General features: G+C 41.5%; 1 protein-coding gene across 1 annotated transcript in view; it reads right to left on the minus strand.

Moving 5' to 3' along the window:
* STIM1 (stromal interaction molecule 1) overlaps positions 1 to 20,482 on the minus strand; it is a 246,113-nt gene extending 225,631 nt beyond the window's left edge. Inside the window, exon 1 of the mRNA XM_036744735.1 lies at positions 18,731 to 20,482. Within this exon, the coding sequence (XP_036600630.1) occupies positions 18,731 to 18,839 (109 nt within the window). The 5' untranslated portion in view covers positions 18,840 to 20,482. The remainder of the gene's footprint in view (positions 1 to 18,730) is intronic.
* Between the last annotated feature and the right edge of the window lie 641 nt (positions 20,483 to 21,123).

Genomic DNA, 21,123 nt, shown 5'->3' on the forward strand with positions numbered 1-21,123 from the left:
TTATCTTACTTTGTAATCCCATCAGCTCCCATAAGTTCAATTATCATCTCAATGCAAATGATTTCCAAATCTATATATGCAGCTCTCACCTGTCTCTTCAGTTCCAATCTTACATCATCATTTGCCTCTTGGATATCTTGAACTGGATGTTCCATAGATGTCTCAAACTCACCATGTCCAAAAGGTTATTATATCACTCCCTCTAAGAAAACTCTCCCTTCTCACTTTCTATAAAGGGCACCACCATTCCCCTAGTCAACCAGGCTCCTAACTTCAAGGCCACCTCACTCATATTCACTCCAAATTTCCCATCTGTTGCCAAGTCTTGTCATTTTTATATTCACAGCATTTCTTATAATATGACCCCTTCTTTCTGCTCACACAGTCATGACCCTGGTACAGGCCCTCATTCACCCACGTGAACTATTAAAATAGCCCTGTAATTGTTATCCTTCCCTCAGGTCTCTCCCCACTTCAATCCATCTTCCCTCCACTCAGCTGTCAAAATAATTTTCTTAAAGTGTACGTCTGACTATGTCATTTCTCCTACTTAATAAACTCCAATATCGATATAAAATGTTCCATATGACATTTAAAGTCCTTCACAATCTGGTCCCTTCCTTCCTTTCTAGCCTTCTTACAAAGTATAATTAGACGGGAAAGGCAACAGATTATGGCCTCCCTGCTGTTTCTCAAACATTATGCTCCCTCTCCTGACTCCATGCCTGTCCTCCATATCTAAAATATTCTCCTTCCTCACCCCCACCTCCTGGATTCCTTCACAATTCCATTCAAATCCCACATTCTGAAGGTCTTTCCTGTTTCCTACCACTGCTAGGTCCTTCCCTCTAAAACAGCTTTCCACTTATACAGTATACATCTTGTATCTACAACTTTTTGCATGTTGTCTCCCCCATAAGAATGTAAGCTCCTTGAGGACAGGAACTGTACTTTTGCCTTCTTTGTATTCCCAGGGCTTAGCACAGCGCACATAGTAAATGCTTAATAAATTTGTGCTGACTGATCCAAAACCATTTTAAAAGAAAAGGTTCCCCAGAGCTGAATTCTATTATATTCTATATAGACTTCCATATAAGAGGAAAAAAATTAGACTGGGAGTTGGAAGCCCTAGGTCCCAACTCTGTCATAAACTTGCTATTTGACCTTGGAAAAGTCATTTCATCTTTTGAGCCTCAGTTTTCTCTGTTGTATAATGAGGGTAAGACCTCTACCTTCTCAGCAGAGAGGCAGAAGACTACCAGGGCAGGATGCTATATACTCTATACTATCTTAGGAGGCCACCATGTCAGACCGTCATGTCTCTTTGTTACAAGAAAGGATTCAAGGTGAGAAGGAAAAGGAGAGAGGAATCAGAAGTAGAATTTCCAGAAATAAGATTTTTTAAAAGCATCAATAAAACTTTTAAATTTTTTAAACTTAATAAATAAATTTAAAAGAGCATGATGACGTCCACTGGATTTATGGACCTAATACAGGATACCATTCAACAAACATTTACTAAGCACTGTGGGCAGGGCCTGGTGCTAGGTACAACAGACACAAAGATTAAAAAAATAACAGGGTGGGGAATAATGAACAAAGACAATCCCTTCCCGCAAGGCTTACCTCAGAACCTGTTCTTCCAGGTTCCTTTCACTAGTTGACACAGATTGAATATATGCATGTATCTACAGCTCTGAGTATATAGAAAAGCCTCATTAACTCTTCCACCAGCCATTCAAGATTTGAAATGAATATGAATACTGTCCATTCATTCCCTGCCCCACCCCAATTTCCAAGGCCCATAAGTTATAGGGTATAGCACGGTACATAGGATCTAGGACTCAGAAACTATATATAAAGTTTTAAAAGTAAAAACTTTCACTGCATCCCTCCTATACTTTAGACCTTTTCATTAATTCAGACAAATGCCGCCATTTGATTACAAATTAGGAAAGCGGGATAATAAACTTGAAAAACATCAGACGGGGAATCAGGACACCTAGGTTAGAGTCCTGCCTGATTTTACCAAGGTATGGTGTTAGCCCAGTCATTTCCATTCTCTAGGACTCAATTTCTTCTTCTGAAAAATGAGGAAGTTAGACTAGATCACCTCCAAGGTCCCTTCCAGCTTTAACACCCATATGTGCATTATATCAAGCTCTGGGAGCCACATTTCAGGAAAGATATTGATGCATAAGAATGTGTCCAGAGGGTAACCAGAATGGAGAAAGGACTGGAGATCATGTCACAAAGGGTCAGTTGAAAGAAACAGAAATATTAAGCCTGGATAAGAATATTAAAGAGGAATATGATAACTTTCTTCAAGTACTTAAATAATTAATATTTATATAGCACTTTAAAATTGGCAAAGCACTTGATATACATTTATAGTAGGGACTATTATCCTCATCTTATAGATAAAGAAATTGAGGCTGAGAGTGGTTAAGCTACATGCCTAGGATCACAAAGTTAGAATATTTTTGAGGCAAGATTCAAATTTGAGTTTTTCTGATTCCAAGTCCAGTACAGTATTGACCATGCCACCTAGAGATTAGACTTGTTCTGCTGAGTCCCATAGAATGAAAGTGGGACCTGTGGGAGGAACACAAAGGCAGATTAAGGTGCAATATAAAGTAAAACTTGTAAAGAATTAGAGCTATCCAGCACTGGAATGGGCAGTGAGTTCTCCATCTAAGTGCTGCCAAATGAGGCAATGTGGTATAACGCAAAGAACATGTACTCTACAGTCAGAGGACCTGGGTTAAAATCCTATCTCTGACACTTTCTACTATATGATCCCTTTGCCTCAGTTTCCTCAACTGTAAAAAAAAAAAAAAAAAGGCTAGTCTAGATGGTCCCTTCCAGGGACCTTCTTTAGGATCTATGATCCTATGATCAAACAGTAGAGGAAGGGAAGAGGAGGAAAGTATGGGAGGGTGTCTTCAAGTGAAGGCTACATGACCACTAATCAGAAACACTTTAAAGGGGATTTCTGTTCAGGTACAAATTGAACTAGATTCCATTTCAGGTCCACATGAACTTGGAAACACATTCTAAGATTCTATGAAATAAGAGAAGCCTCCTTTAGGCTTCAGCTATGGATGGGACTAATTAATCTCAAATTTAATCTCCTCCAACTCTATAATTCTAAAACTCTGTGTGTATCTGTATATGTATATATGTGTGTACATACACACATGGCTACTTGAAGGGCTGGATTGTGAGGCCACCATATTCTAAAAGGGGGGTTAAGATGTATGTGTGCCTTCTAGGGCTGCATCCCAAAGAGATCATAAAAATGGGAAAAAGACCCACATGTACAAAAATATTTATAGCAGCTCTCTTTGTGGTGGCCAAGAACTGGAAATTGAGGGGATCCATCAATTGGGGAATGGCTGAACAAGCTGTGGTATATGAATGTAATAGAATACTATTGTGCTATAAGAAATGATGAACAGGCAGACTTCAGAAAAATGTGGAAAGACTTATATGAACTGATGCTGAGTGAAGTGAGCAGAACCAGGAGAACATTGTACACAGTAACAGCCACAGTGTGCGATGACTGATTTTGATAGACTTAGCTGTTCTCAGCAATACAAGGACCTAAAACAATTCCAAAGGACTCATGATGGAAAAATGCCATCCGCATCCAGATAAAGAACTGTGGAGTCTGAATGCAGAGCAAAGAAGACTATTTTCTTGTTTTGTTTTTTTCTTTCTCACGGTTCCTCCCATTCGTTCTAATTCTTCTATACAATATGATTAATGAGAAAATGTTTAATAGGAATGTAGCCTATATCAGATTGCATGCCATCCTGGGGAAGGGGGAGGGGAGGGAGGGGGAGAAAATTTAAAACTTATGGAAGTGAATGTTGAAAATTAAAAATAAATTAATTTTTAAAAAGATGTGTGCTACATTTAGAGGTTGCCTATCTCCCTAGGCAGTAACCCCACTTAAAGTTAGCCACCTTATTCTAGAAACTGATTGGGAAAGAATTGGCAAAGAATAAGGCTGTCACCTCACAAACTGCAGTGCTGAGCACTCCAAGAAGCCTGAGAGCTTTCTGAGAGAGCTGAGATAACCCAGAGACGCTAGACAGTAGCTATAAAACTTGGACCTGCTGGAGAGAGGGAGAGGAGATATAATAGGGTGACTGTGGGGCTCCAAGCAGGGCTTAACACAGTGCCATTACTCAATAAACTTTGTCCACTGACCAGATAGCAGGAAGTTGTGTGGTGTTCCCACAGCCCAACTGACATTTTTATACCTTTGCCTCCCTCATACACTCCCTCCCTAGAAAGCTCTCTTCTTCCATTTAGATTGGGGAACATTTTGGAAGGAAATTCCAATAATTCTGAAGTCAAGAAAGACCTTGTAGGCACTAATGATTCCAAGGCCTTGAGCTGGGTGCTGAGAGGTCCACAACAGTTGTAAGTCAGATGCCTCCTCTGCCTGCAAAGAGGCAGAGTACCTTGCCACTCTGAGGAGTCTGATGGCAGGTTAGAGAACAAAGAATCCCAGATAACTACAAAGACCACTTAATGTAATCCAGAACAGGAATTTTTTACAAAGCATCCCCAATAAGTAATCATCTAGTATCTACTACAAGACTTCCAGGAAAGAAAGACTCACTACCAATCCAACACAAACCAAACTTGCTTAGTAAAGAGGTTTACTTAAATTTAAATTAATTTAAACATGAGGCATCACAATTTTTCACTTACTCCTTCTAAGTCTTCATCAGGATTTTTTGTTGATACATTTTCATTCATTTTTCCTCTCACAGGGTCATACATAATTAATATGTGTGCATAATTAGTCCTTTTGGCCTTTTTTGGTTTGTTTTCCATTACCTCACAAAAATATTTCCAGACTTCTTTATATAGTTCCTACTTAATTATTCATAACTATGCTAAAGTATTCCATTAATGTACCATGAAATCACCATTCACCTTTCATTCAACATTCAAGCTGTTTCTAGTTTTTCCTGATTATACATAATACTGCTACTAAAATCATGTCACTGAAAGATTCTGCCACAGTAACTCTGTAAGAGAGGTTATGCCATTTTACAGATTAGTAAACTGATGTTCAGAAAGGTGAAGGGACATACCCATGCTCACAAAGCTACTACACTTGAGAATTAGAACTTGGGTTTTCTGACTACCAAAATAGTGCTTTATTCATTACTAGATAACATAATCCTCATATTATAAAGCCTAGTCATCTTATGCTGAAATACTCCTAATATGGAAAGAAAGGACAAATTTCCTAGGCAAATAAGCACTCCCCCACCTACCTAGCATTCTGCCTAGCCACAATGCAAGCCTCAGGAGAAAACCTGCATAGTGAGAGCTGGGTCAATTACCTTACTCCTGCTACCTCTTACCATTCCGAGTTAGTACTGCTTCTGACCCCTCCTACCAACTTCCAGAAGCAAAATTTCTCAGTCATAATGCCACCACAATGGCAAGGTTCCATTGATAGAAGTATGGAATTCTGGGTTAAAAAGGACTTCTTTTTTTTTGGTCTGGACCTTGGGCTGAGTGGAAGCTGTTGTCCATTGTCACAGAGCCAATAGGAGGAAGAGCTGAGCACTAGAACCAGGGTTTCTGACTTCAAGTCTAGTGCTCCTAGGAGGTAAGTAAGGTCAGTGAAAGTGAGTAGCAGAAGTGAGACTTGAGCTGACCTTTAAAGGATAGGTAGGATTTCAATGGGTGAAAGGTGTTGGGGGAAATTCCTGGTGGAAGAAACATGAAGAACAAAGACAGAGTTGCAGTAACAAGCCTGGCAAGTTCGAGGAAAAGTGTGACTGGAGCAGGGAACAGGGGAGGGAGAGACTGGCAAATGCAGGCCATCAAAGAGCTCTTTCAGAAAGGTAGACAGATTCTTCTAACCCTTCTCCCTTCCCTCGAGGGCAAAGAGGTTGCTGCTGCACACTCACTTTCAGTGCCCTTCTAAAGAAAATAAATCCTCGCCCCTAATAAGGCTGACAAGGACAATGGTGCCATAGTCCTGGTAGATAGCAACTAGATCCAAAGTTGTGTCAACAAAATCAAAGCTTTGTCAACTTCACTGCCTCTGGGGATCTTCTCTTTGGAATTCTCCACACAATCTAGAATGAACCCATTAGGCATCCATAGGGTCACAGTAACTCCTCAATGGACAGAAGAACAATGCTATAAAGCCAAATATCTTCATGGTCCTCTCACCCCAAACCTTCCCTGCTGATCCCAGGCAACAATGATCTCTTCTTCCTTAAGATTCCTATAGTGTTCCTGATCTACACTGCTCATCTCTTCCTTGGGATTCCTACATCACTCATTGGCCTTAACTGATCATTTAGTACTAGAATGAAGAAACGTGACCGGTATTAGAAAGGTAACAATATTTGGATCTTATTTCTCCAACTAGAGTTTGAGCTCCTAGAGAGTTGTGTCACACTTCTCTGTGTCCCCTACAGCACCTAGAAGAGCAGTGTTGGACTAAAAATCATATGACTAGAGTTCAAGTCAAGGCTCTGCTACTGGGCACACAACAAATGCTTAGTAAATATTGGTCATTACAGAATTATAGGTTTGGAAGGGATCTCAAAGGGCATCTTGTCCAACTAATTCACTTCTGCTTTCCTTCTGAATGGGTCCTAGGCCTTCTGTTAACACAAATTAGGCAGTTTTACCTCCATAAATAAGTATAAGGCTCAAGAGTAAGGCCTGATGGAGTGAACAGAGTGCTGCTAGGAAATGGGTTAACATATTAAATCTAAGCTCTAGATGAAATGTGAGTGACAAAATATGAGACCACAGATACAGGTCAGGGAATTGGGCCTAAAATGCTGAAGAGTAGACTAGTTTGAAGAAGGTACCTGTCAAAGCTAAACCTACATCAAGAGACAGGTAAAGTGCCCCAAGGTCAGGGCATATACCCACACAGGCTGTTAAGTGCTGGTGCTAGGACAAGAAGTCAAATTGGCTGGCTCCAGTGTCCTGACTCCAAAAAAGGAAAAAAGGTTAATTGAACCCAAGGAGAGCAAAAATTCCTGGAAGAGTTAAAGAAAAAGATAAGAGTGGTAGAGAAAAAAAATTGAGAAAGAAATGAGAATGAGGCAAGAAAATTATGAAAACAGAATTAACAGGTGGTTTTTTAAAAAGGTACAAAAAATACTGAAGAAAATAACAATTTGAAAACCAGAATTGGCTTAATGGTAAAAGAGGCACACAAATTCCCTGAAGATAAGAACTCCTTAAAAAGCAAAATCGGCCAAATGGAAAAAGAGGTACAAAAGCTCACTGAAGAAAATAATTTCTTCAAAGTTGGAATTGAGCAAGTGGATGGTACAGTGGATAGAATGCTGGCCTTGGAGTCAGGAAGACCTGAGTTCAAACTCCTCCTCAGATACTTACTAGTTGTATGACCCTGGGCTAATCGCTTAAATGTGTTTGCCTTAGTTCCTCATCTCTAAAATGAGCTAGAGAAGGAAATGGCAGATCACTCCAGCATCTTTGCCAAGAAAACTGCAAATGAAGTTATGAAAAGTCAGACATGACTGACTAAACAACATACATACATATACAGAGACACAAATATATATGTATACACACATATGCATATACAATGGATTTTCACTTGAATTCACAAGCTCTTAAAAAAAAAAACACCTGTCTCTCTCAAATACAAAGAGAAATTTTGGAGGGCAGCTAGCTGACCCACAGGATAGAGCACTGAGTTTGGAATGAAGAAGACTCATCTTCATGAGTTCAAATCTAGCCTCAGACACTTCTTGGCTGTGTGACCCTGAGGAAGTCACTTAACCTTGTTTGCCTCAGTCCCTCATCAGCAAAATGAGCTAGAGAAGGCAAACCACTCTAGTATCTTTTCCAAGAAAACCCCAAAATGGGGTCACAGAGAGTCGGACATGACTGAACTACAACAAAGTGGAAGCCAATGACCCCATGAGATATCAAGAAACAATAAAACAAAGTCAAAAGAATGAAAAAATAGGAAAAAGGTGAAATACCTTAGAAACCAGAATCCAACAATATGCTGTATACAAGAGATATACTTAAAACAGAAAGACACACACAGGGTTAAAATAAAGGGCTAGAGCAGAATCCATTTTGCCTCAGCTGAAGTAAAAAAGGCAGGAGTAGTAGGCATGATCCTAGAAAAAACAAAAGCAAAAATACATCTAATTAAAAGAGATAATAAGGGAAACTACATTTTGCTAAAAGGTACTATAAACAATAAAGTAATAGCAAAAATACTTACATCAAGTTTCTCTGATAAAGGCCTTATTTCTCAAATATATACAGAACTGAATCAAACATAAACATAAGAGTCATTCCCCAATTGATAAATGGTCAAGGGATATGAAGACAATTTTCAGAAGAAGAAATCAAAGCTATCTACAGGTACATGAAAAATGCTCTGAATCACTCCTGATTAGAGAAAGGTAAATTAAAACAACTCTGAGGTACTACCTCACCTATTGGAAAAGACAAATACTGGAAGGGATGAAGGAAAATGGTGCATTAATGAATTGTTGATAGAATAGGGAACTGGTCCAACCATTCTGGAGGATAATCTGAAACTATGCCCAAAGGGCTATAAAACTGTGCGTACCCTTTGATTCGTCAATACCACTGCTAGATCTGCACCTCAAAGAGATCAAAGAAAAAAAGTAAACGACCTATATATACAAAAATATTTATAGCAGCTCTTTTTGTGATAGCAAAGAATTGGAAAATGAGGGGATGTTCATTAATTGGTGGAGGACTAAATAAGTTGTAGCATATGATTATGATGGAGTACTATTGTGCGATAAGAAATAAGGAAGGGGGTGGTTTCAGAAGAACATGGCAAGACCTATATGATCTAACGCAAAATGAAGTGAGAATTGGGAGATCACTGTGCACAGTAACAGCAATATTGTAATGATTATCAACTGTGAAAGACTTGGCTACTCTCATCAATACAATGATCCAAGATAATTCCAAAGGACTCAAGATAAAAAAATGCTCTCCATCTCAGAGAGAGAACTAATGAACTCTGACTGCAAAGAGAAGTATAATTTTCTCACTTTTTTTTGCTTTGTTTTACAATATGCCTAATATGGAAATATATTTTGTATGATTTCACATATATAATTGATATCATATTGTTTTGCCTTCTCAGTGGGTGGAGAGGGATGGAAAGGAGAAAGAGAATTCAAAACTTAAAATTTATAGAAAAAAAATGTTAAAAAATAAATTTTTAAGAATATTTTCTTGTTTTTTTTATAACACGGCTAATATGGAAATATGTTTTGTATGACTTCACATGTATAATTGATATCATATTGCTTGCCTTTTCAGTGGGTTGGGGAGAAGTTAGAGGGAAGCAGAGAATTTGGAACTCAGAATTTTTTTTAAAAAATGCAAAAAAAAAAAGAGAAATCTTTCTTAGAAGAAAAATAAATAAATATGATATGGAATTGCAGAACCAAAGTTTAAATCCCAGCTTACTCCCTATGTAAACTTGAGCAAATTGACTTCCCTCCCTGGAACCCTGTTTTCTTACCTATTAAAGTGAGATGAGATTATCTATAACATTTCAGCTCCAAGCTCCATGTTCCTCAGAATGTTGGCACAGAATCAGACAATCTAAGTCTCTTGGCCTAAATTTCCTCATCGGTAAAGCTGGGAATAAGAATACCTGTCTTACACAAATATGGTGCTGATAACTAAACCAGGAAGAAGCAAGATAAAGTAAATTATAGACCAACTTCCCTAACGAATATTGATGCAAAAATTTTAAATAAAATACTAGCAAAGAGACAGCAATACATCACAAGGATCATACATTATGACCAGGTAGGCCTCATACCAGGAATGCAGGGTTGGTTCAATATTAGGAAAACTATCAGCATAACTGACTATATCAATAACAAAACCAACAAATCATATGACTATCTTAATAAATGCAGAAAAAGCTTTTGACAAAATACAGCACCCATTCCTATTAAAAACACTACAGAGCATAGGAATAAAGGGAGTTTATTTTAAAATAAGTAATATTTATCTAAAACTATCATCAAGTATTACCTATAATGGGGATAAACTAGAAGCCTTCCCAATACAATCAGGAATGAAGCAAGGATGCTTATTATCACCTCTATTATTTAATATTGTACTACAAATGTTAGCTATAAAAATAAGAGAAGAAAAAGAAAAGAATTAGAACAGTCAATAAGGAAATGAAACTATCACTCTTTGCAGATGATATGATGTTATACTTAGAAAATCCTAGAGAATCAACCTAAAAAACTACTTGAAATTGTTAATAATTTTAGCAAAATTGCAGGACACAAAATAAACCCACAGAAACCATCAGCATTTCTATGTATTACCAATAAAGTCCAGCAGCAAGAGAGAGAAAGGGAAATTCCGTTCAAAATATTTCTAGACAATATAAAATGCTCGGGAGTCTACATGTCAAGACAAACCCAGGAACTATATGAACACAATTACAAAACACTTTTCACACAAATAAAGTCAGATCTAAACAACTGGAAAAATATTAATTGTTCATGGGAAGGCCAAGCCAATATAATAAAAATGATAATTCTACTTAAGTCTATGTATTCGGTGCCATACCAATCAAACTATCAAAAACTATTTTATAGAGCTAGAAAAAATAATAACAAAATTTATCTGGAAGAACAGAAGTTCAAGGATATCAAGGGAATCAATGAAAAAAATGCAAAAGTAGTATAGCCATACCAGATCTCAAACTGTTTTATAAAGCAGTAGTTATCAAAATAAGCTAATACTGACTAAGAAATAGACTGGTGGATCAGCGGAATAGATTAAATACAAATTACATTATAGTAAATGACCATAGTAATATAGTATATGATAAACCCAAAGATTCAAGCTTCTAAAACAAAAACTCAGTTTAACAAAAACTGCTGGGAAAACTGGAAAGCAGTAGGGAAGAAACTAGGTATAGACCAACATCACACACTGTATACCAACATAAGGTCAAAATGGGTTTATGATTTTGACATAAAGGGTAATACCGTAAGCAAATTAAGGGAACATAGAATAGTTTATCCGTCAGATTTGGATAAGAGAAGAATTTAGGACCAAAGAAGATAGAAAGCATTATAAAATGTAAAGCAGATCATTTTGATTATATAAAATTAAAAAGTTTTTGCCCAAACAAAACCAATGCAACCAAAATTATAAGGAAAGCAGAAAACTGGGGGAGAGGGGATTTTGCAACAAGTATCTTTGATAAAGGCCTCATTTCTCAAATAGATTGAGAACTGAGTCAAATTTACAAAAATACAAGTCATTCCCCAATTGATAACTGGTCAAAAGACATAAACTGACAGTTTTCAGATGAAGAAATCAAAGCTATCCATAGTCATATAAAAAATGCTCTAAATCACTATCGATTAGAGAAGTGCAATTAAAACAACTCTGAGGTACCACATCATACCTATCTTATTTGCTAATACGACAAAAAAGAAAAATGTTGGATGTTGAAGGGGATGTGGGAAAACTGGGACAATAATGCACTTTGGTAGAGTTGTGAAGCGATCCAACCATTCTGGAGAGAGATTTGGAACTATGCCCAAAGGGCTATAAAACTGTGCTGTACCCTTTGATCCAACAGTACCATTGCTAGGTCTCTATCCCAAAGACATCCAACAAAAGGGGAAAGGACCTATTTGTACAAAAATATTTATGGCAGCTTTTCTGGTGGCTAAGAATTGGAAATTGAAGGAATGCCCATCAATTGGGGAATGGCTAACGAAGCTACGGTATGTGATTATAATGGCACATTATTGTGCTATAAGAAACAACAAGCAGGATGATTTCAGAAAAACCCGGAAAGATTTATATGAACTAATGCATGAGGAAGTGAACAGAACCAGGAGAACGTTGTACACAGAAACAGCAATATTGTTCGATGAAGAACTGTGAATGACTTAGTTATTCTCAGCACTACAAAGATTCAAGCTAATCCCAAAGGACTTGATGAAGCATACTATCTGACTCGAGAGAAAGAGCTGATACTGTTTGAATATAGACTTTCTTATTTTTCTTTTATTAGAAATGTACAAAATGACTAATATGAAAATGTTTTACATAATTGCACATGTATAACCTATGTCTCATTGCTTACCATTTCAGGGAGGGGGGAAGGGAGGAAGGGATAGAATTTGGAACTCAAAACTTAAAATAAAAATGTTAACATAAAAAAATTTTTTAAATAATACCTGTCTCACCAATCTCACAGCAATGTTGTGGGAATCAAACAAAAGTATAACAGACAGGAAAATGCTTTGAAAACAGTTGGAGGTAAGATACAAATAAAAGAGATTATTGTGATTACCCAAAACAGCTAAAAATCTAAATAAGCAGTGGCTTTGAGCCCAAAGGGAGGCTAATACAAAATGACTTGGGTGGATAACACCTCCTAGACTGGGAAGAAGACAATATTTCTCCTAAGGACAGAAAAGTTAGCCTAAGGGAAGATAAAGAACCAGATTTAGACCCTGACTCCATTTATTTAGTGAAGCCAATATGTTAGCTTTCCTGTGGAATCATTTCCCACAGGAAGCATCCGTGGCAGCCAAACTTAGCAACGTGCCAACTAACAGAAATGCCACTTTGCCTAATAGAAGCTTACACTCTGAGACTGGAGGGAGCTTAGAACACAGAATGTTGAAGATCTTAGAGGTCATCTAATCTATTACTTGCAGGACAGGAATGCCCCCACAACATCCCAGCTAAGTATAGATTGAGTAATCACTTGAAGATCTCCAGTAATGGAAAATTCATTACCTCCTAGGGCAACCATTCCACTCTGAGTAAGCTCACCGTTAAGGAAGTTTTTCTTTAAATCAAGCCTAAATCTACCTCCCTATTACTTCTACCCACTGTTCCTAGTTTTGCCCTCCAATAGGAGGGTGAACAAGTCCTAGCCTTCTTCCATATGACAACACTTCAAACAAAGAAGACTACTCTGAAGTCAAATGAGATAATAGAAACAAAAAGACTCTGAAAACAGTACTGTATTATAAATATAAATATGAGGTATTATGAAGGAATGGAAGAGAGTCTGGACAACAGGGTTCTAGATAAGGGCAGACCCTGCTCAAGTCAGGCTCATCACTGTTCCCCACCCCCCAAGAATCCCACAAGCCTAATATGTCCTTCTCTCTAATCTCTATTTAAATCCTACTACCCATCCTTTGGGGCTCAAGCCCAATCTCCTCCAGAAAAACCTTCCCAGATGACTCCAGCCTGCTCACTCCCTAATCTTATTTTTTTGATATAGTTGGGAAACCACATCTATTCCGGGTTCTCTTCTCTGCTTCCATGCCATAACTTCAAACTATTCTACTCTATAAACTACTCTATAAAGCAGCCATTCCCATACACAACCTTGGTCATTAAGTGTTTCACATGTACTCATCTTGACTCTATAATCCAGGAGTGAGCCTTGTAAACTGAGACCGTGTTTTCTTACAGCACCTCATTCTCAGCAAACAGAAAGCACTCATTACAAAGGTTAGTCTGAATAGGCCAGGCCCACTCTTCAGTTCACCACTGTGGCACCCAAAACTAAACACAATATTCTAGCTGCATTCTGACCACAGCTGAGTATAGCAGGACTTCTCTAGCAGGACCCAGACACTATACTATGTTTGTCTTTAAGCAACCTAAAATTCCACTAGCTTTTAAACTGCTGTATCATACCACTCTGACTCTTAACGAACTTGTATTCCACTGAAGCCCCCAGACCTTTGTCAGATAATCTTCCATCTAACCACACTTCACCCAAACACTTGTGGAATAGATTTTTTAATCTGAGGATAAAGCTTTACATTTATCTCTATTAAATTTCATTCAACTAGATTTGGCCCAACATTATAATAGCTTGTCTCAAAATCCTTTAAGATATTAGTTATCTTCTAATATATTAGTTGTCCCTCACAGCTTTTTGTTATCTACAAATTCAACAAGCATGTCATCTCTGCCTTTATCCAAGTTGGTGATAAAAGTGTTAGACAACACAAGATCAAGCAGAGAATCCCATGGCCCTTTGTTATAGACAGTACTCTAAGTTGATATGAAGCCATTTAGTGACTAAGTTTTGGAACAAGGCATTAATTAAACCAGTTTCAAATCTTTGAAACTTTACTATCATTTAGCTAACTTCTCTTCATCTGGTCCACAAGCATAGTATGACAGATTGTGACAAATGCTTTACTAAAAATCTAGGCAGACTATATAGCATTCTCTTTATCTAGCAGTCTAACAAACCTGTTAATCCAACTTCTCACATTTTATAAATTACTTCCATATCCACCCAACCTATGATTCTATAAACCTGCCATCTAGCATCCCCTGCCATAAAGGCTGTAGGAGTTCAAAGATAAAGAAAGGCTAGAATAGTTAGAGCAGTCTTCCTGAAAGTAGTAAGCTCTTCCTAGCTAGCAAATAACTAAATGCCCAAGTTCGCTTAGGTGCCTAGCCACCTCCTCAGAAGTACCAACCTTTAAGCTAAAGCCTGAATCAGTACACCATAACAGCAAGCAAGCCTAGTCAGGCTGGTTGGTCTATCTCCAGGCTCTGCCCCTCTCCCTCTAACTTTACCCACCTGCCCTTAACCTTGGCCCTAGCCCAGTTCCGGGAGCCACCCAAAGCTAAAAACAGCACAGCCCCCAAGATGACAAAGCCATTTATAGTGCTGGAGGCGTCAGCAATGGGCTGGGCTGCCAGGAACTTGCTTCACTGAGGCCCCAAAGTAAGAGCGGAGCCTGCCTTTCAGCACAATTTCATAGGCAAAGGATCACAGAACTAGAAGAGACTTTAGAGGGTTATCTAGTTCAAATCCCTCATTTTCCAAATGAGAAAACAGGCCCAAAGTAAGGAGAGGACCTACCCAAAGTTGTACAAATAGTAAGCTGTAAAGCCAAAACAAAAAACAGGGACTCTTTTTTCCCTTCTTTTGTAACCCCAACATTTAGCATAGTGCCTGGTGCTTAGCAAATGCTAGTTAACTTACTGACTTCCCACCATACCACACTGCCTTTATTGTGCTCTATAAATATAATGTTCCTCTCCCCAGGAGGCCCTTTCTCAAGAGTCTTGGACAAGGCTATATGTACAGCAACTCTTGGCCTCAACCAAATTCAAAGCTAGAGGGCTATAAATTGGGATTAGAACCACTGCTCCAATCTATCTCTAATCCTCACATCTCCCAAACCTGGTCACTAATACTCTGACCTGGACTTTTCTGCCCAAAAGGCAGGCAAGCCCAGAGCCTGGCCTGCTGAAAGCACCAGGTTCCAACCAATTTTAAAGAATGCAGGCTCAGGACTAGCTGAGTAAAACACAATGAAATATTGAGAAAATGAATTAGAATCTGAGTGCACCTATTAGGGTTAACCTTATCTCATTAATGCCTGGACTGGGACACCATTTATACCCACCCATCGCCACATCTTTCTGTGCTTCAAATGCCTATTAAATAAAAGAGTTGGGTTGGTTTTATTTTTACTAAATCCTACAAAAACCATTATCTTCAAACACACACACATAACTAGAAGGGAAAAGTCTAAGACTGAGAAAGCAAACCTATATCTCTGGTCACCTCCTAGTCTTGCCTTCTTGACGGATGAGAGAAACAGGACTTATAGAGCTAAAGAGAACAAGAAGGACTGAGATCATTTTCCAAGGCAGAGGATGAGATCCCTGGTTCCCTCACACTGTCACCTCTCCAAATGGCACCACCTGCGTACAAAAAGTCTCCAAGACTTATTCTAATCAGGAAAACACCAACTTCTCCAGATTATGCCAAGTTCACACATGTCATACAAGGTCACCCCATCCACAGATTCATCTGCCCAAGGTAGGTCCAATAAGAGAAAGAGACATTGCAAAACAGATAGTGAGTTATTCCCAAAACAGATTCCCTAACTGCCATGGAACTCTGAGAAGTGTACTCTGCTCCCTTCTGAGGAGCACAAAGAAAAACTAAAGTACCCTTCCCTCCTAAGATACTTCAAGCAGTTCTGCAATTAGCACCTCCCCCAGGCACTTTTGTGTGACTGTTCAATCAATCAATCAATACACATTTATCAAGAGCCTACTATATGTCAGGCATCGTGCTAAGTGTTGGGTTATAAAAAGAGTAAAAGTCAGTCCCTGCCCTCCAAGAGCTTACAACCTAATGGGGAGGAGGACGTGTAAAGGAATATATATAAAGCAAGCTATGTACAGGATAAACAGGAAATAATTAACAGAGGGTTAGGCACTGGAATTAAGAGGGGCTGGGGAAGCTTTCCTGTAGTACATAGTTAACTGCCTCCCTTGCTCCCAAGGAAAAAACTAGAGTCAGATATGCTATATAAATAACCACCATCTCATATTTATGATAACATTTATTGAAGTATATCTAAGATTTATACAGTACTTTTTTCACAACTCTATGAAGAAAGTAGTACAAGTTTTAATTACCCTCACTTTGCAGAGAATCAAAAGCAGCTAGGTGGCCCAATAGATAGAGTGCCAGGCCTGCAGCCAAGAAAACTTACCTTCCTGAATTCAAATCTGGCCTCAGGTACTTACTATGTAACCCTGGGCAAGTCATTTAACCCTGTTTGCCTCAGTCCTTCATCTCTAAAATGAGCTGGAGAAGGAAATGGCAAACCACTCCAATATTTTTGCCAAGAAAACCCCAAATGGATTCACAAAGAGCCAGACATGACTGAACAACAAATTATAAAGAAGGAAACAAAAAAGTTCAGAGAAGCTAGCTGAGGTGTCCATGTTCCCATGGCTACTAAGCATAAGGGCTAAGATTCAAACCTAGTGCCCTCACTCCAAATCTAGTACTTTTCCCCATTCTACCAGCCTGAGCCCAGTTCTAAGATAAAGCTATATAAAAGAACAATAGCGATCTATGCACCCAGTACTGTATAGTTAGTACCTGCAGTTTACAACAACCTGGCTAGAGGGGAAGGAGGCAGTCTCACAATAATTTAAAACCAAAAATCAAAGTTCTAGGCTCAGATGTAGAAAAGGTCAAAGTCTATTTACGAAGATGTAAAGAACACAAAAAGGCCTGTAGGTAGGGTGGGCTACAGTCTAGCGGGGCTAGTTGTAAGTCTAGTAGAATAAGCTGCAGCCTCTAAAATAAGATTTCAAGCAATGCTTACCCCATTGCCTCTCAGAAAGGGGGAGAGGGGGAAACTACCTGCTTCTGCCTAAAATTCTACCAACGGCACTGCATTAGCTTAAGGCTCTGATCCCTGCTACAATACAGGGAACCACCTAGGAGGAGAGACTCTTTAACATAGAGAGGTGAGGGTAGTTTTGAATGGTTCACCATTTGCCTACTTCCCAATCTTATCTCTGCAGGCTACTGATCACCCTGAGTGAGCAACATTATGGAGAAGTAGGGGTCTGTAGCATGGATGGGTAGGTATTACATACATTAAGAGCCTATTTACAAAGCAATCATCAACTACAAGTGGATGGACTGACCTCAAGGGCCTATCTGTCCAAATCAGAGAAGCCTTCTTCATAAGGTTCACTCCATTTGGAAACTACACAGACACTTCTACTCTTGGGGGAGAGTCTTGAATCCTATTCCAGCAGAAAAAGTTCAGAGAACCACAGGACAAAATAAGAGCCTCTAAATCCCACTCCTCTACATGAGGACAGCAGTTCTGCAGCTCCCATGAAACCATGAGCTACATTCCTTTTTCATACTACTAACAGAGGGGGCCCAAACACCCTAAGATCACCATGAAACCCAGCCCATGCACTCTCCCTGCTCTCCAGAGCTCAATGCCTATGCAGAGTGACAGATTTGAATGTCCCAGGCCAGCTGGTGCTATGGGTCTAAGAGAACCCCTGTGGAAGTGGGAAGAGGGAAGGAGAATTATTTTTTCACCTCCATTAAACTCACTGTAAAATCAAATTAAATGAATGTTCTAAATTAAATTGAATGAATCAAATGAATTATTAAACTCAATTAAATGAATGTTCTTTGCAACAGCATTAGTGCTACTACCTGACTTCTACCTGTAAGCCTAGAAAAGAAAACCAGGATTCATAAACAATCCAGAATTGTATTAAAGCAGCGAGAGGGAGCTCTAAGCTCCTCCTTACACCAACCCCCTCACCATGAATCTCACTTTCAGGTTGCTCTCAGGGTTGGCTAACTGCTTCCTTGACAAAGTCATGGGAAAACCACAGAACTTAAGAACAGGCTCTGTACAGGCTGTCAAGGAAGAAAGCCCTCACATAAGAGAGGAGGCCTTCCTGGGAGAGAATGGACATGATCCCTCTGAGCTGGTTTCTTTAACCACAAGGCCGACTATTCCTCAAAGCTGGTAGTGCTTAAACCCACTGCAGATGGCTGTCCTAGCTACTAGTCTTTCATCTTAATCATTTCTCCTGGACAACACATACTGGGAAGGGGTCTTGAGTCACTGAGGCAAAGAGAGCCCCTTTAACACCAAACACAAAGCATTCTGAAGAGCATTAAAAGATGAATTCTTAACAGAGGTTAGGCATTTCTGGGCCCCTGAAAAAGTAGCTAACAAGCAGAGGCGAGAAGGTCATTTCTCTACGAATTTCGGATGAGGGACTTTAAGGCCAACACCTCCACCACCAACCCAGAGGCAGCCTCCATTTCTCAGCCCCCGTTCCTTACCTGCCACTGCTGATTCCTCGGGGCTGGTTCCTGGAGGCTTCTCTCCTTGGCCATGGTGCAGAAGGAGTGCCCATAAGAGCCAGACTGCCAGGCCGGGGGTCACATCCATGGCTGAAGGCTACTCGGCCGGTAAGGGTAGCCTGGACGACCTCTCCTTCAGCATTCGGCCTAGCCCGGCCCTCAGCCCACGCCGCTGCTCCTGCTCTCAGCCTCCCAAGGCAACTCCGCAGCCCCAAGTTGGGCAGGAAGAGGGCAAGAGGGTTAAAGTCAAGTATTGGGGTTCCTCGTACCCCAAGCCCGCAGATCTCCTGCTAGCTCCGGGCACGCCTCAAAGTCCTGGGGCTTCGCAGCTTCCCCTCGAGTCCCAGGACACTGTCAGTGTGTCTGTCCTGCCAACGGCCGCTATCGGGAAAGGTCAGGCTCTCCGAGCTGGGGGTGGGGGTATCCAGAGCCAGGCCCCCGTCCCGGTCAGCCTAATTCTGCCCGCAGCGAGCGGTAGCGACGGCCTGGGCGCTCCAACTCCTCGCAGCTGCTTTACCCCCCTCCCCCCTCCCAAAGCACTTGCCGCTTCCGGAGAGTTTAAGGAGGGAGGGAGGAGGGAGGGAGCCTGTGGAGGCCGAGTCAGCCGCGTCGCCGCCCGCAACAACCGCCCCCTACCTCCCCACCTGGAAGGCCACGGGGTTCACACGCTAGCAAGCTGAATGTGGCGCCAGGGAACTGGAGGATGCGGGGCAAGAGGAACCACTGCTCTCGACGGACCCTAGACCCGAAAGAAACTCCGGGATGCCCTTCTGGCCAGAAGAGACGGGACCCAAAGTTCAGGGCGTTCGATCCTCACGGCCGGTCTTGGCTCCCCCTCTCAAGGAACGTACTGACCCATGGGGCAGGCTGGTCAGAGAACTGGGCTAAGCACCCCCACCCCCGCCTGTCGGGCCTGGCACCCACCAGGAAAGGCAACAGCAGCCTCAGCTGCAGTCCGCCCCGGGCTTTTGTACAGCCCCAACCCCTTCAGCCCAGCTGAGCACAGCACCGACGGACCTGGCCCCGAACCGGGTAGGCTAGGGCAGAACAGCTCCCAGATCCCAAAGCCCTCCCCGAATTGAGAGCAGACCGGGCGGGGGAGAGGAGGCGGAGGAGAAGGAACTGGAGCCCCGCCCCTCCTGTAAGGCCGGCCTATCCCGGGACGAACTAGCGCACAAGCCCTGCCCCGTGGCCGCCCAGCCGGGCCACTCTCCCTGGATAACCCTGCTCTGGCCAGCCTCCTCCTGGGTAGCCCCCAGTATCGCAGGCCGCCGCCGGGACAAGCCCTTCTCTGGGTTTCTATGGCTGTACGGCCGTCTAGGCTCCGGGTCGCGCCTTCCTAGGACTAGAGCCCTAAGTCCTTACCCTACCGGGGGGGTGCTCCAGAAATCTCTCTGCCCCCACCACCACCACCACCCCACATGCACAATGGTCTCTTCCGGAGTCCCTCTATCCCCAGCATCTCCTTCCCACTGGCTCCGCACAACGAGCCGTTCCCGGGAGCCCTCCCCTCCCCCCCGTGAATGGGCTCTCCCGCGATAACCGCCACGCCGTGGGGCGGGAAACCGAGTTTGCTCCAGCCGCTGACCCCGCCCCCACGGCGGGGCTCAGGAAATTGAATGTGACAGGATGGGACCGGGACTGGGGCCTCTTCCTCCCTCCCCGATACCGTCTAGGCCACCACCCAGATGGCAGAGGCGACAACGGTCCGGCCCAGCGCGCGGCCGCCGCGCGCTCTCGCTCGCCAGCCGTCCGATTCCTCAAAGCCTCGCCCACTCCTCCGCAACCCGTAACCAATGAGAGCACGCTTCCTCTTCACGACCGGCCTCGGGGATCCACCCACTGTCGGAGCTTCCTAACCAATCGGATCCCATCTCGTTCGCGCGGCAGCGCCTGCGCGCCAGCGTCCCCTAGTGGACTAATGGAGGGGTTTCAGGGCCAGGCACGTGCCCGAGCTTGTAACGGGGTTCAACCTGGTTGAGAGAATCTCTTGAGTATTGTTATCGAGGTTTTCTAGGGTAAATATTGCTAAATGCTAAAAGGGAAAAGTATCTTCTCCCTATTGGAGAGGCCATGTGTATTTTTAATCTTCTTCCAGATGTGGTAGGCCGAATTCTGCTATGAGCCATGCATCCACTTTCTCTTTTCTGATGTGATCCCCTTTGTCAATCAATAAGCATTTATTAAGAGCTTACTATTTTGTCGGGTTCGTAGGTAAACGCTAAGGAGGCAAAGAAAGTTAAAAACACTGTCTCTGCCCTCACATTCTAATGATGGAGGCTTCATGGCCAGATACTTCACGTCTTTCTATAGCAGCCTGACCCAAACAATTTGCTAATGAATGCATGTGGCCACGGTGAGAGCACATCCCA

The sequence above is a fragment of the Trichosurus vulpecula genome, chromosome 2, assembly GCF_011100635.1.
Source record: "Trichosurus vulpecula isolate mTriVul1 chromosome 2, mTriVul1.pri, whole genome shotgun sequence".
In the NCBI taxonomy this organism is placed as follows: domain Eukaryota; kingdom Metazoa; phylum Chordata; class Mammalia; order Diprotodontia; family Phalangeridae; genus Trichosurus; species Trichosurus vulpecula.